Source organism: Pistacia vera, unplaced genomic scaffold (assembly GCF_008641045.1).
Source record: "Pistacia vera cultivar Batoury unplaced genomic scaffold, PisVer_v2 Contig567, whole genome shotgun sequence".
NCBI lineage: Eukaryota > Viridiplantae > Streptophyta > Magnoliopsida > Sapindales > Anacardiaceae > Pistacia > Pistacia vera.
In genome coordinates, this window is record NW_022196409.1 from 185,497 (window position 1) to 202,976 (window position 17,480).

The 17,480-nt window shown below is 35.8% G+C and overlaps 1 protein-coding gene across 1 annotated transcript; it reads left to right on the top strand.

Annotated features, from left to right (window-relative positions):
• The first annotated feature begins 6,568 nt into the window (after positions 1-6,568).
• Positions 6,569-17,480, top strand: LOC116108650 (flowering time control protein FPA). Its single transcript, XM_031394895.1, is given in 17 exon segments — positions 6,569-7,185; positions 10,139-10,151; positions 10,154-10,222; positions 10,225-10,314; positions 10,317-10,331; positions 10,334-10,377; positions 10,945-10,999; positions 11,002-11,064; positions 11,067-11,096; positions 11,099-11,377; positions 11,380-11,457; positions 11,460-11,504; positions 11,542-11,633; positions 11,636-11,732; positions 11,735-11,870; positions 11,872-11,883; positions 12,503-17,480. Coding segments are annotated over 17 exon segments (2,685 nt in total). The 5' UTR covers positions 6,569-6,888; the 3' UTR covers positions 13,773-17,480.

Sequence of the window (17,480 nt, forward strand, 5' to 3'; positions counted from 1 at the left end):
ATAAGTCTCAGCAGTCACCACACTCAGCCATGTACCAGTTAACTGCATGTTATACCCCTGATGACTAATTTTTTTCTTCTTAGCTTCAATAATTTTGGCTACCTACTAATATAATGAATAAAAAAGCAAAGAGATTGAAAAATATCTACATATCAAAAATCATCTACACCTATCTAACTTTTGAATATTATTCATATTGCTCTATTGTTTTATTCTAGCAAGTGAAATGTTGGTAGCCCACTTTTGAGCTGTGTTTTTGACATCTCTTAAGTACTATTCAACTTAACAAAAAAATCAGCAGCCAAATTGTAAAATGATGAATATACTGTATTCAATCCTATCTATTTGCACACAGAAAACTGTCGGAGCTAATAAATGGATAATTCGGAAGCAAACTGTGTTGTGATTGTTTATAATTTAAGATTCAACCCAGTTGTATGTTTCACATAATCCTGTTCAGAGAACCAAGAAAACATATTTTTTAGAATGTTGTACATATTTACGACTGTTCATCAATCCAGAAGATCAAACAATACTCTTCATTTCCAGTAGTAAGCTTTCTGGCATTCACCTGGATTTTATTGAACAACAGGTTTAATTTGGCTAGTGTCTTTGGCAGATATGATGACGATTTTTTAATGTGTACAGGTTTTAGAAGAAAGCAGAATTGTGAGGGCAAAAAATACAACCGTTCCTCAGGAAGGCACATCCTCATCTGCACTTCAATTCGAGACTGGCGACATAAAAAACAATATGAGGACGTGTCAAAAGAGATATTTGCCTTGGAAGAATGTTGATTTAGGACTTCTAACAAGTTTAGGTTTAGGTGATGAAATCAATGGTTGGATTAATCATTTGAAATGGGACCGTTTAGTGAGTATGAGAGGGATGTATAGGCATTTGATATATGAGTTTTTTGGTAGTTTGGAAGTTGTAGAGACAGACAGTGATGAGGTTCAGGCGTATACAATGTTCTTTAAATAAGAATCAAAACTTTGTAGTGACACCCCAATTTAGCAACCTGAGAGGATTTGATTGTAAAGGTTTGGAAAACGTACCTAGAAACGGGATTCCAAACAAGCTTGGATTGTGTTTCCGGAATAGGGACTTACCATCCACATAGGTGTAAATCTACAAAGTTACAGAATCCTACTATAAGTATTTCACAGATACTTGACTTTCACATTTAATGGTAGGAAAGAGACAAATGGAAATTGACGGTTAAGGATTTATTCATGGAAGCAGCAGTAGCGAGGCAAGTTAATTCAGCAATTATTGATTAAGAAGTTGGGAGAGATCCCTGCAAAGAAAGGAGAAATATATGGGGGTGCTGGTTACGTTAATATGTAGAAGTTGAATATTGAGATGACCCCTGATGATGCAACAAATAGATCGTTTTCTACAACTAATGTTTGGGGGATGTGACATTGAATAGAATGGGTTTGATTAAAAAGAAGTGGCAGGACAATGGTATCTTTTAGAGATGAATCGAGGGAGATGCAACGGTTCAAGAAGATGTCAGTATTCCAGAAGGGGTTACTGAAGGACAAGTCTATGTGCGCAAAAAGAAGAACAGGTACCGAACCTGGACCATCTGAGAATGTAGAAGATATAGGTTCTCATACTTTACAGGAAAGAAAGCAGATTTGAGCGGATGGAAAAGTTTCAAGAAGAGCGTTTTTCACGTACTGAGAGGCAAATGCAAGAACTGCAAAGTGATTTCAACACGTTTGCATCAAGAATTGAATAAACAGTTGACATCATTGAGACCGCATGACAGAGATTTTCAACATGATGAAGAACTTCTCAACAGTCTCCTCATCCTCTAGTCAACCTCCACCCCCTGCACCATGATGAATATTTTTTCCCTTTTTAATAGATTGATTTAGCAGATGTTGTTAATAAAGATTGTAGTTTGTTTATAAATAAAGCTGTCTTTTGTTTATAAATAGATTTGTCTTTTTGTTATACATATGTCTACAACTATTTTCAATATATTGTATATTAATACTAGACATACCCAAAGACATAAAAATTCAAATCTGAAAAGAAATGCATATCCAAAATGCCATATACATTAACGTCATTATCATGAATTCACTATCCAAACAATCAATGACGAAAATACAAAAAATAAACACTGTATAAGCATACAACTCAACTGCATTCGGTAGAAATTAACCAAAGCATGAAAAATTTATACCAATACAATTCTATATGCTTCAACTTGGCAAAAATATCAAACATCTCCCACGAGACATGTTCATCATTTACAAACTCCTATCCATATAGAAACTACTTTGTCCTGCGAGATTTGGAACTGGACCAGTGGAAATCTGTCATTGTTTAACAACCATAATTTAGCACACGGTATTGGAAACTTAAGGCAATTACAGTTATACAAGATATATAACACATACTTGTGTAGTAACAACATCATTTGACAACACTTGAGTTTTCCGCATCGGCCACGGAAGTACATGAAAGAAACTGTCCTGTTGTCGCTGTACCGATGATCCTTTTCCTAAAAAGTATCATAACACATTAATAATCAAGTCGATATATTCTAACTTCAAATAAGTAATAATGTTTCAAAAAAATTACTGAAATAATGTATATCATACCAATTCTTTGTTTTTGTAATTTTCTTTTAACCCACGTACAATTTCTCAATCTTCGACTGCTTTCTTCTACATGGACGACCTTGCTATGAGTTGCCCGTGGACTAATGATTAGGGTATTCCCCTCTTTAGGAGGACTGTCCCCATCTTGACTAGTCAAACCGGTTCTAGAAGAGATGTTCACTGTTGTACCAACCCCTCCCTCACTTTCCTTTTGCTCCAACTGTTTCCTCATGTCAATCATAAACTTCGCATCATATTATAATCTTCCTCATTGTTTGATGCCAGATCCGCTACTGTCAGCATTAAATTAGACAACTTATCAAACGTTGTCCTTCAATGTTGGTGCTCCACCTATTATAACTGACCTTAATTTTCGTATGACATCTGTTCACATTCTTCCTCCAACGCCGTAAATGTACTTTTCCGGAACGTGTGAAACTCTTTTATGAATCAACACCATAATGGTATGTCTGTATAAAATCCCCCTGAACTCAACAAATGACAAGTACAACGAATATTACACGAACTTTCATCAAAGTTACTACATGAGGAACACGGCGACTATTATCTCCAAATCAAACATCTTCCCAAACTTGAAACTCCTCGCATGAATCACATTTTTTCAGAAAAGATAACTCACAATAAATCTTCCCAGCAATCTCATCTTGAAGCTCTTTAAACTTTGCAGTTGTGTATGCACTTTGAAATTGTTTCTCAATGGGGTAATTAGTTATGCATGGTATCCAAGTTTAAAAGATCTAAAATCAGCCTCCCTTTCTTTTTCCATTTTAGCTCGCAATGCATTATCATATTGTTCCACAAATTGTTTCAAAGTGGTTTTGGAATTGACATACCCTCAAAAAATGCATGCATACTTTCACTACGTTGGGTAGTAGACATACCTACCTAGAAAGTATCTTTAGAAATGCAGGCACCCATCGTACTCTTTCTTTGTACAATCCAAATAACCATGCATTATCGTGAAGGTTGTGCACATCAACAAATTGGTTCCACCGCTCTCGAACTCTTCACGCATAAAGGTCATACACAACATTTTGCAACTTAAACTTGATAGTTTCATATTCCTTATACCCCCTTAACTTTTCAGGCAGTTTCTTATTGTATGCCACAAAACACACCTATGTCTTGTACCAAGGAAACAATCTCAATTGCATTTGCATGGCCTTATCTTGACAGTGATATTCCATTAGGAGCGACATCCATGCATTCAAGCCAAGAACGAAATAGCCATACAAATGTCTCAGTATCCTCATGAGAAATTAACCCACACCTAACAACGTTGAATGTCCATGATGATCAACTCCCACAAAAGCAGCAAATGCATGTCATACTTTGTCGCAGTGTTTGTGTCGAAGGTGATAACATCACCGATTCTTTATATGCACCCTACATCTAGCATCAACCCATAACCATTCGTAATCGACTCTCTTCATCTACATCAATCAGTACCAGAAATTGACTTCTCCTTTTACATTTTCCTAAAATACTCAAGTACTGCGGAAGCATCTCCAACTCCAAGTCGTAACTTTCTCACTTTTTCAATGTAGTTCCTACAATCTTTTTCTAGAAACGTCAAATTCTCTACACCTCCTGCCTCAACTGAACATGACTGAAAATTCTTACACAGTCTAATCCCAGCCACATCATTAACTTCAAGTCGCCTTTTCACATAAGTTGTATCATCGGTTAACCTTGAAATATCTTCTTTTTGTCGGACTTGTAAGATCATGGTTATGTCAAGTACAACTGATTTATTTCCCATTTGCATTCACCATTCAAAGCTCACTAATCTGACTCTTACAATCTGTTTTGGCAACAGGTTGTTTTTTCAAGGTATTTCTGAACTTACATCTCTCCTTTCCAGAACAGAACATGTCACTGTCATATATCTCACTCTCCATCTTCGCCTTTCTTGACTACGTATCATTGCTTCAAATCCTATTTGTTACCATACCATTTGTAATACTCACCAAACTATCAACTGAATCAAACACCATTCCAATATGAGGATCTACTTCTTCGTCACATCCCATATCTTCTAATTCATCACGTTCATTTTCCTGATTTAATAGTTTATAATACTAAAATTAGAATGTACTAATACAACACATCAAAATAAAAACAATACTACAATAAATTTACCTCAATATCATTGAAATGAGGCAAACTGACTCTTCCATACTCTGAGGCAAACTGGACTCTTCCATATTCTGTAATTTAATGCAAATCCATACTAGTGTTCACGTTCACGAAATCTGATTCATAACAATCAGAAACAAATTTTCTATATCAGTGTTTTTCTATTGTAACATATATTCAATCCAAATATAATACAAAACTAAATAAATGGATAAGTTATATAAAAATGTTCACGTAAAAACTAAATAATGTATAAATTATATAAAAATCGTTTATTAACCTGCACAAATCTCTCTAATCTCCCTTTGCACAAATATCTGTAATCTCCCTTTCCTGTATCTCTCTTTCGACTGTAAAATTGGCTATGGTGTATCTCTCTTTTGACTATAAAAATTGGCTTGATGAAAGAAGTTTGATGAAGTGAACAGATGATAGCTTTCGTTATTCACACGGTAGCTGGAAAATGAGGAGAGAATGTTTGTTGCGAGAAGAATGGCTGAGGAATGCAGACGCAACACTGAGACGAGGAACAGACGGCAACGATGAAGCAGAAGGGGACGACGAATGTTGGCGCTGGTTTTCTTCGATTTAGCGCTTGTTATTGAGAAGCGTATTGGAGAAGCTAATGTAAACAAAAAACAATTTATACTAAACGCGAAAATGTTTTTTTTAATTTAATAACATTATGGCGGCCCGTCCATAGGTTGACAGCCGTCCATAATGATGGACGGCGTCCATTCAGTATGGACACCCGTCCACAATTAATGACGGCAGTCCACAGTTGGGACGACCGTCTAGTGTTTAAAAAATATTTTTTTATGAATTAATTTGGACGGCGTCCAAAAATTACGGACGCCCATCCAAAATTAAGGGACGGCCGTCCACAATTGGTGGACGGGCGTCCCCATGGAAATTTTTTTTTTTTTTCATTTTGGTAAAGGACGGGCGTCCATTATTTGTGGACGCCCGTCCAAAATTAATGGACGCCGTCCATAATGGATGGACGGCCGTCCCTAAACTTTGACAAATTTTTTATTTTATTTTAATAGGGACGGGCGTCCATATTATATGGACGGCCGTCCCTCGCATATGGACGCCTGTCCATATTTGTGTTCGCCCGTCCAAAATTAATGGACGGCCGTCCATAATGGATGGACGGCCGTCCCTAAACTTTTACAAATTTTTTTATTTTATTTTAATAGGGACGGGCGTCCATATTATATGGACAACCGTCCCTCGAATATGGACGCCCGTCCATATTTGATGGACGGGCGTCCATGTGAGTAAACGACCGTCCAAATTTGATGGACGGCAGTTTACTAGAAAAAAATTATAAAGAAATGGGAGAACGCGTTCCACGTTGGCTGATACAAAAATTCGGTGTAAATATTTCGGTGTCCATAGTGTTATTGATATTTTAATATCCAAAACTTAAGGCCTCACCAAGAAGGGATATGCCCTTCTTGTTATTTAATGAATACTCAAGGGGGTTATTTGTACTTTCGTTCTTAAGGTTTATTCTTTTATAATAACATAAAAATAAGACAATATGTGTATTAATTATTATAGACTTTTTGTTAAAAATTCTCATCTCACTATACTAAATTGTTCATATCTCATAGTACTGGAAGTTTAAGTGTAATATACTCCAAACATCAAGGACGAAAGGGTAAATAACCCACCTCTCAAGGACTACTGTGATTAACTCTATTCCCAAACCATACATAAAGGATGTTTGTGAAATAAAACTAAAACTAAGAGGACCTGATGAAACAACCCCTAAACAGAACAAAACAAAACCCTATCCCTCTCTTCGTAACCGTTTATATAATCACCACTCATCTTCTTCAAACTCTCTCTTCTTCGTTCTTATCATCATTCATTCAATTCATTTCATTTCATTAAATTTCTTCAATTTCTAGGGTTTCTAATCCCCTCTTTTCACCATTATATTTATTACATCTTCCTAATTATCGTTAATTTATTTATTTTTAAATAACTAATCGAATCAAATTTTAAATTCTGAATCTCGAACCAAAACCCTAACCCTAACCCTTACTCGCTTTCTCGCGATAAGTTCTTTCAATTCAATACAATCCAATCCATGGTGCCGCCACCGCCGCTGTCGTCGAGTAGATTCACCCGCGGCCACGGCGCGGCGGACGGGCCGGAGGCTCCGTCGAACAATCTTTGGGTTGGAAACTTGTCAGCGGACACGAATGATGCCGATCTGATGGACTTGTTCATCAAATACGGTGCGCTTGATAGCGTTACGACATACTCGTCGAGGAGCTTCGCGTTCGTGTACTTCAAGCGCGTAGAGGATGCGAAGGCCGCGAAAGACGCGCTGCAAGGGACCAGTTTGCGTGGGAATCCGCTCAAGATCGAGTTTGCGCGACCGGTTTGTTCTAATTTCTGTGGTTTTGATTTTGTTTTTGGAGTTTTGGATTTGTATTATTTGTGTAATAATTTGATTGGCATTGTTGATTTATTTGATGAAAATGTTATTATGCGAAGTAAGAAATTGAATTGCTTTATGATAGAATGCAAAAAACTTATAAAATTAACATGTTTAGGGTTTGATTAATGTCGAAATTTGACCTAATTTTTAAATTTAGCCATTTAAGGGGAACTTGAGGATAGATTGAATTGAGTAATATGTGAGTTGCTGATATAGAATTGGGTATGAAACATAATGTGCAATTGATATGAAGGTTTGGGAAGTGATTTTGATCAAATTTAAATAGATTAAGCTGAAAGAAAGTATAATGATTCAATACATGTAAAACGATTCAATCCATTTACAAGTAAAGACAGAGGAAGCTTCAGAAATTTGCAGGGATTCAACAACGCGTTCTGAGAGATGATCAACAATAAAATGTACTTTAATACCAAATGTCCTTGAAGAATTATACATCAGTAAACAACAATATGCTTAGGGTAACAAGGGTTATATGTATAATTTTAATGTTAATAATCAATTATAAGATTGCTTTTCTAATCAAGCCTCAAGGCAGTAATCAATATCCTTCTGAAGAATGTGTCTTATGAAGTATGGGTTTAGTGTTTGTTATCATGTTGATGCCTTTTCTAGCGATTACTTTAATACCTTTCTTTAAAACCAAAATGATCTCCATACTTTTTCCCAATACAATTTGCATGATGATTTCTTCATGTATTTTGTACAGTTTATGAGAAATCAATGGGATTTATGAACTGAGTTTGATGATGAAAGATATTAAAGGTCACTTCCGGTGTGTCCTCTACAAAAGATACATCTTGAAAGTGCTATGAGTTTGAAAAACAGTGTGTAAGCCTTTGCAAGTTTTAGTGTCTACACTGCCAAATCTTTCAGAGGGACAATTTTTTTTTTTTTTTTTTTGGTAGATGGGCATATGAATCTGCCTTTATACTTTTAATAAATATTTTGATAATATGAGCCTGCAATAATGTAATTTACATTATATTATTGGTGATAATATTTTGAAGTAAAACCAACATCAGTATTATGCTTTTCCAAGAAATATCTTTAAGAAAAAGGTTGTATATCTTAACATACCATAGCATAAAAATCTTATAAACACTTTGGTTGAGAATTACTTGTTTAAAGTTCCCTCAGATTTCCCAACAAGAATCACAAACAAGGCTTAACTAAGCTGTATATTGATTGTCTATTTTCTTCACTAAATTTTAATGGATTTTGGCTAAAATTTTGAGAAGCAAATAAACAGAAAAATCCCACCTTTGTTAATGTAATAATCAAGCCATCCTCAAATGCACGTTCGTTTTCAATTTCCAAGTACAATATCTTTTGGGTTGTTGAGATCTAATATTAGTTTTTTGACGCCCATCATTCCTAGTTAATGGGATTGCAAACTTAAGTAACTGCATAATATGCAGTACCAGTGGTGCATATAATCATCTGTTAGTTCGTTCACACCTTAACCACCACAAACTCAAGCTATGGAGGAAATCTGTGGAGTGCCTGACTCACATGCCATCACCATTGAATAACTTTCTGCTGAACCCTGGATTTTTCATACCTGTTCTGAATGGGTATTTAGTGCATGCTTGTCTTCATGTCAAAATCCTTTTTCATTTTATATTGCTAGTTCTTTAATCTATGAACTCATTAGTGGCTACATATTGATCTAAGCTTATTGTCAATTGTTTGCCGTAGATCTAATAGAGGCTTTAAAATGTGTTTATCTGTCTTCATTATGCCTGCTGCTGGTGTAATGAGTCAATAAGAGTTATGTGAAGTCGCGGCATTTGCCGTATGTTCTTTTATTATTTAGGAGTGCCTTTGGAAGACATTAAAATATGTAATTGAATTGAGTTCTTGTTGAATTTTAAGGGATCCTATTGTTTGGAATTGTTTTAAACTCAAGAATCTCAGTTTTTCATCTATGATTCAAGTAACAAATCCAGTTCTTATCTCAACTCCGACCATAATTTTTTTGCTATGGAATCAAATTTGGTTAAGTTGGTTCTGAACAAATGTTTACGGCTCAAGTGTTCTTTGCATCTCATCTGCTAATGTTCTCCATACTCCATAGCAGTTTCTTTTAATCAGTTTTCAACACAAACGGTTGAAAATTATAGTGGCTAATTGAACATATTGTTTGTTCCAAAGAATGGAATTCAATTAAACATTTGACATTTCAGTTTTATTGCAAATCTGTCCTAACTAAGCATCAATAGGATTGATTTTGTTTTGCTATAAAGACTACTGAGTTACAAAATGCAATAGGCAGATTCCCGCCCATTTAAACTCTAAATTGAAATTCACACTTGCCAAAGTGATTTCCAACAAGTGATGGCAGCTTTTTGATGATTGAAGACATGGTTAATTAGGTTAATTTTTTGTATCTTCTGGTTAACATCAATGAGATCAAGAACTATGAATTTTGGGTTGTCATCATGCATTTTGGGAAAAAAACTATATTAATCAATTTCATTGAGCTAAAAGACATGGCTGCCCTTTGTCCCCTCAGAAATAGATTGAAGTTGGTAGCGTGCTAATCTTGCAGGGCTCTTTAAGCTTCTGGATTGACTTTATGATCAAATGACACGTGCATCACCAAACTCATGTTGATATGGGCTTGCTTATTATTCAGTTTTATGTTTGATAGTTTTTTACATTGTCTATGTACTAGACTTCTTTCAGTTTTTCATGGAATTTGCATGATTTTTCTATCAGGTTTAAGTAGATTTATATTTTCACTTGAGATTTTTTTTTTTTTTTTTTTTTTTTTTTTTTTTTTTTAATTTGGGTTTTTGTTTGTGGTCATAGTTATTCAATATTAAGCTTGTAATAAGTTTCAGGAGTTCTTATAAATTCTTGTTTCCAGGCCAAACCTTGTAAAAACTATGGGTGGGTGGAATTAGTCCAACTGTATCAAAAGAAATGGAAGAGGAATTTCTCAAGTTTGGTAAAATGAGGATTTTAAATTTCTTAGAGACCGCAATACTGCATTTGTCGAGTATTTCAGATTGGAAGATGCTTCCCAAGCCATGAAAAACATGAATGTAAGCAAATAGGTGGTGACAGATACGTGTGGACTTCCTTCGATCACAACCCTCAAGAAGAGTAAGTACATTTGTTTAGGATTTGATGTGTGTTTCAGAAGAATTATTTGTTTTACAAGTTTCACTTTGGCTTGAAAGTTTTCCCCTCTAAGCTTTTGATCTGCTAAAAAGTTAGTTGTAAAAACTTATGAATAACCGAGGACATGCTAAATTAAGTTGCTCAAAGTTGGGCTTCTTGGAGTAATTCCTTTTTTCCCTCTCTCTCTCTCCTCGGTTCTTAATTGTATTGGCACAAGATATCATTCATTTTGCTTGTTTCTTGTTTTTGAAATGGGGTTTTCTTTTGCTCTCTTATACAGGATCAGTGGCCCAATTCCATGACCCAGAGATGGGCAGTTTCTTGGTAGGGGCACTGACTTTCTGATATTAATTCAGCTTATAAAAGACCGGTAAGTCCCAATTTTAGTATATTATGTATTTAATGCAAAAGGTTCCATCATTTTGGAATTTATTCTGGTTTGCATTGCTTGATGTGCATATAACTTTATTATGCACTTGTGACTTGCTGAACTATTGAAAGTTACTTGTTTTTGTAATTATTTTTATTCTAATTAGTGTCCTTCGGCAGCATCCACAATCTTCAGCAGCACGAAAGGGAGATGGTCAACCTAGTAAGATTTTATGGTAGGCTACCCCCCTTCTGTTCAGGTTGATGAGCAGATGCTTCACAATGCAATGATCCTATTTGGTAGATTGAGAGAATTAAGAGTTTTCCTTCAAGGCTTACTCTTTTGTGGAATTTAGAAGTGTGGATGAGGCTCGGCGTGCTAAGGAGGGTTTACAAGGTCGGTTGTTTAATGATCCTAGAATCACTATTATGTTTTCGAGTAGTGACCTGGCACCAGGAAAAGATTACCCTGGTTCATATCCTGGAGTAAAAGGGCCAAGGCCGGAGATGCTTTTAGGTGATCACCATTAGACCTTCTCAAATGATATGCTTGGTCATAATCATCAAATGATGCCGAATAATTTTTCTGGGTCGCAATCTGGTGGTGTTCATGGAACAATATGACAATGAGGACTTTTGGTGGCCATGGTAATTTTGAACCTATTTCAGGTATGCAAGAAACTAATCCCACAAGTCTGGAGCCAACTGGAGAAGGCCGTCACCTTCACCTGGGATGCGTAGTTCTCCTGTGCGGGCATTAGGCAACCCATGAGGCAGCATCTGGTTCATGGGACGTATCTGATGCAAGCCAATTTCAAAGAGATCCTAAACGTTCAAGGATAGACAGTTCCTTGTCCATTGATGATGCTGCGCTTTTCCTTCAAGAAGGATTGATGATCATGCTAGGATTTGAGCAGCCGTATGGCTTGGTCCAATCACTGGTGGAGGTGCTTCTGTTGCATTTATGAATGTCAAGGGAGGAGTCATCTTAGTCCAGGGGGTACAAAGGTGGCAGCTGGAGCTGATAATGATTGCATATGGCGTGGAATTATTGCTAAGGGTGGGACCCCAGTTTGTCATGCTCGATGTGTCCCTATAGGAAAGGGATAGATCTGAGCTGTGAGTATTTTCGTTGTTACTTCAGTTCCTGGGTTTTGTATACTGTTATGTTTTTACCTTAGAACATGAGCTGACTTTCAATTTTTTGCTCATTGTTATTTTGGTTTAGCCCATATATCTTTTCAGATGTAATAAGGCCTTCGTATATGTAGTAAATAGTATTGCTTTTGGAGCAGGGGTACATTGCTGTTTTGATTAAAAAGTTTTAACTTGTGTTGGTATGGACTCAGATACCCCTGTGCAGGGCTTTTTGTTGTTTTCTTTTCTTTTATGGATATATGGTCCATTTCTTTAAGTTCTTTCCACAGTTAATATGATGGTTTTTTTAGTATTTCCTGTAAGAGGAATCTCCGAAAATTATGCTTGCTACTGAATGAGGTGCTCTTTTGAGAGAATATAATGAAAATCTATGTGCTTTTCATTTTCTCTAATTTTTTTTTATTATTATTTAAGACTTTGCATTTTCGCATTTTAAAGTTCTTACTTATTTTTACGCTTTTGCTAACTTCTTTTCTTGTCTAGAATTTTTTAGTTTAACTATAGTTTCTTTGCATTTTGTTTCTATGATTTTGCATATTTTGTTGTTTCTCATTTTATGTTGGGGTTTCCTATTTTGCAGTCCTGAAGTTGTTAATTGCTCAGCAAGGACGGGATTGGATATGCTTGCCAAGCATTATGCTGAAGCTATTGGATTTGAGATTGTTTTCTTCTTGCCTGACAGTGAAGACGATTTTGCTTCCTATACAGAATTCCTTCGGTACCTGGGTTCAAAAAACCGTGCAGGTGTTGCCAAGTTTGATGATGGGACAACCTTATTCTTGGTCCCTCCCTCAGATTTCTTGACGAAGGTATTGAATGTTGTGGGGCCAGAACGTTTATATGGTGTTGTTCTGAAACTGCCTCAGCAATCCATGCATCCATCACAGACTGTTGAACGACAGAATATTCCTCTGCATGCTGACTATACTTTGACTCGCCTGAAGGAGGAACAGGTTTTGCCAATGGACTATGGCAGGTTTTCACATGATGACCCAAAGGTTCCATCAAAACCTCAATTCCTGCATGCAAGTGAGTCCCAATTGGTGCAGCCAAGTTCCCTGGATTACGGATCACATAATACTGCTGCCATTTCCCAAGCTGGAGTGAGTTTAACCCCAGAGCTTATTGCTACTCTAGCTTCATTAGTGCCTGGAACTACACAGTCTGCAGAAAGTGCTCTGCCAACAACAGGCTCCTCAACAATGAGACCATTATTACCTGAGCTTGCAGGTCGTTCTGTTGAACAACTGGGCAATCAGTTTAATCATCAAGCTCAACCATCTCAGATTCATAATTATGCACCTCTTTCAAACCATTCTGCTCAAATGCCCCATGGCAGCTCTCAATATCAAGAGTTGACTGTCAGCATGCCACAGCCAGGTGCAGTGTCTTCTAGGCCATTGACTAATTACGCAGTTGCTCCTCAAAGTGCACATATATCTGTTTCTCCGACAGTCAGTCAGCAGAATCAGTTTGCAGTTCCTCCAAGTACTCAAAAAGGCTATGGAATGGTGCATGGAACTGATGCTTCCACACTATATGGTTCACCAGTTTTTCAGCAGCCTAACAATCATACTGGAGCATCAAATCTGGTCAATGTTTCTCAAACACAAAATATTATGTCAGTGCCAGCTGATAAAGTGAATTCCGAGTATCCCAATCAGATGCAGCAGCTTCAGTCTGTGCTCTCTGGAGCTGGTCAGGGTGCATCTGAGGATGAGGTTGATAAGAACCAGCGATACCAGTCAACATTGCAATTTGCAGCTAATCTCCTCCTTCAGATACAGAACCAGCAACAACAGCAGCAAGCAAATACTCCTGCCGGCCGAGGGACTGGAAATCAGCTATGAGATATCCCTGATCTCGGTAATGTTCTTCTACCATGACTAGTTCTCTTAAATGGATATGCCTATTGAAAAAAAGAAAATTCTGCTTGGTGATATACTTGTCCATTTTAGTTAGAATGCTTTTGGAGTTGTTTGTTTATAGTTTGGTTCCATTTTAGTCCACTGTCTTCTTTAGGGTAACTAAAGCACATATAATGTGATATCTCGGCTTTTTATGGTCTGTGAAAACCTTTCGATAAAGTAAATTGTTCTGGAATTCAAGGGATTTTCCTTATTCAGAGACTTTCAATTAGATGTTGTGTTGGAATTTCAGTATTAGCAGAGGGATATATACACATTATTTTCTGGAGCTAGACATGGCATATTAGAAAATAAAAATTTGAGATCTTAGGCATCTGAAATAGAGGACTGATCCATAGTTTTGTGTTCAAGTTATTGACATCTCCAGAGTGAGGATAATATCAGGGATTTGTGCTAATGAGCTGCTTTAGAATTTGTTAGAATTTTGTGAATAGGAGACTCTGTATCCCTAAATTAAGGTGTATACTGATTACTGATTCTTCATTGTTGGTGATAGGTAGTTTTTTCCTGGATCAAGGGAATGTTTTAAGTAAAACGTTTTGTTCTAGCATTTGAAGCTTTCTTCCTGAGAAGAGTTTTTTAGGCTTTGTTTCTTTCGCTATATAAATTGATGTTGAAGATTGTGGAGTGTTGAAGTTGGATTAACCTGTGTGATCTTTGAATTGACTGTGAAGTTACTACATTTTGTTAATCTTGGAGATTTGCATATTGTCTGATTCTGGAATGTTGCTGAGCAGTATGGGTGACAAATCATGCTCTTATGTGTCTGCTTTCTTTTTGTTTTTAAGGAGACATCTTTCTTTTGGAAAATCCAGGTTGCTTGATCTCTCATCTTTGATCAATTTTTGCTGCTTTTAAAACTTTTTCAGTGATTAGATTTTCATGTTGCAGTATAGTTGTAGATGAAGTCATCTAGATCTTAATTTGTTTTTTCAACTACAAGGAAAGTTTCATTTAATTTTAGGATTTGAGGCAGGATGGAGTCTTCTGAAGTTTTTATCCAATTCTTTAATTGGAGATAAGAAAGCAATGATGAATGGTTTTTGGTGCTTTATTTTGGGGAACATTACCTTGGTAGTAATTTCGGCAACATTTCACAATGATTCAGTTTCTATATGGAAATATATCTCTTAACAACGTTGAAAGTTAGGGTGTGGTGATGTTACGAATGAATTTTTATTATTGTGAATTCATATAGAATGGACTCATATTGAAGGTTATAGTTGATGGGATTCAGGGACAGAAGGATTTCATTATTCGCCTAGGAGTACCTTTTTATGCACCCTTGGCCCAAAGTCTTTTACCTGTCCATGTTAGTTTCAGTTTCTCCTTCGTAAGATTGAGATTACAAGTGTCTTTTGCTTAACCTCACTTTCAATTGGTCTTTGTTTGTTGTTGGCCCCAGAACTTACCTTGTTCTTTCTTCATGTTTCATTTGGTGTTCCAATTTTTTGTCTGTTTGGAGTCCATCCATTTTATGCAGTAAATTGTGTTGGTTATTGAAGTTCAATTACTTTGACGTGGATGTAGTAGACTTATTGATCTGTAAAATTATGAATCTCTTTTCTGAAATCTGTTTCTATAACGTGATTGCTGGTGATTCTTCTTGTCTGATGGGATTTTATGTTTATTGCTGTGTTTATTATTAACATGTGTTAGATTTACTCTTGTTTGGTCTGCGTTGATATCGTTATGCATTCTGTCTACCATTGCATGTTCTCATGTTAATAATAGGCTTCTCAATAATTGCTTTAGATGATTAATTTTATACATGATTCTATAGTATTTGGCTTGCTCTCATATTACAGCTTGATTTTCTAATTTTTTGGAGCTTTTTATCAAAGAGATATGATTACTTTTTACTGACCTTTAGAGTGAATCTTTCTTCATCGATTATCATATTGTAACTATTTTGAGTTGTAATTTTACTTTGTATGAGTTAGTTTTAACTTTATTCAGAAAAACTATTTTGAGATGCATAATGTACTTGTGTCTCTTAAAGTATGTCAAGACAATTGCCCTCAATGAGTCTTCAACTTGTAAAAGACACCCAAAAAGATTATCATAAAAAAATTTAAGCCTGTCAAATTTGCTCTGGTACTAATTTCTTTAAAGTTCAATAAGTTGAAATAAGAAGGGTTCAGTTTTTTTCCCCTAGTGAAATAGGCTCGAAACACTCTAATCTCGTGGTTTTTTGCAAAAAGTGACCCCTTGAGTTAATGAACTTATTCTCATGTTTAGGGATTTACCGAGTTGACAGTGCATCCATCATATTTTGCCGCGCTATAATAGGCCAAGCTTGTATTAGCCAGTAAGAAAGGTCAAGGAACCAACCTAAACCATATAGATTGAATTTGATTAGAGGAAATAACGTCGAAACTTAATAGCAATTTGTTTTTGTTTTCAATATTTCCGCAGGGAGAACTCGGATTGAAATTACTAGAGAAAACTTAGAAATAGGGAATTACTAACTGGGAAGCAATGTGTTTTCAAATGCTCAACCCCTTGAAGGTTTTTATTGAAGAGGTCAAGTAGATAGTGGACTTAATAAGAATGATGTTTTCTAACATTCAAAACACGAAACCTGCCCACCGCCGAAAGTTTTACCTATAATACACCGTCTACTAGTAACTGGTATTCAATTTTAGAAAGTGAAGAGTCGTGAACATAAAACATGAGATTCATAAATGTTAAACATCAATCCTAACATGGAACGTAAAATTCGTAATATTTGAAGTATATCAATGCTGGGATCGTATCAGTATCGGGATTGTATAGTAGAAGAAGATATACTTGTAATGAATATAAAATACAAGTTTAGCAGATTGAAAATCAATGATAGAAGCGCAGAAACATTGCCTTTTAAAAGAAAATATGCATCTATTATTACTTCTGATTTTAAGACAAGTTGCCTGGGAAGAGTTTTGAACAATGCACTCTATTTTCTAACAAAAAATCTCAGTTACCATAATTCTACCTTCAATTTTGTTTTGTTCATAATCTGTGCAAAGAGATGAAGGTGGAAATATCTTCGTAAATTTCATTAGGTATGCAATGGAGATTTGGTTAACTTGTAAGATTGAAGCAAGTTTTGCGAGTTTCATGTTCTATATCCGTGACAAAGTTATAGTTCAAAGTTCTAAGTTAAAAATACAGTGTATTTTATATCAGAAACGGTACCTCAGGGCCCAGATCTAACCCTTTTCAATCGATATTTGAGAGCAACTTGAGGGCACGATATATTTTTTTTGGCAGAAAAATTTTGCTATATATAGTATAACAATTATCTGGGTGGTCAATATAGTTGAAAATTGCAAATCGTATCGGACAACAATTTCAATGAATCTGCAAATGCTTTTAACAACCCAAAAGATAAAAATACCAAGTGGGAGAGAACTTTTTTTGGGTTTTCTGCGTTTGATATTGAACAAGTTAGAATTTCAATGGTCAGTTGCTTAAGCAATTAATGTTGGATAATGATAATAAAAAATATTAATCAAATTTAATTAGTCGTCCCTTTTGTAAGTGTTATTAGTTTATGTTTTTTCAAACCAGATCTAAGAATGAGAATCACCTTCAATTTCGATGTATTGGGTTTCACCTAACAGGGCTTTTGTGTATCTCATTTCA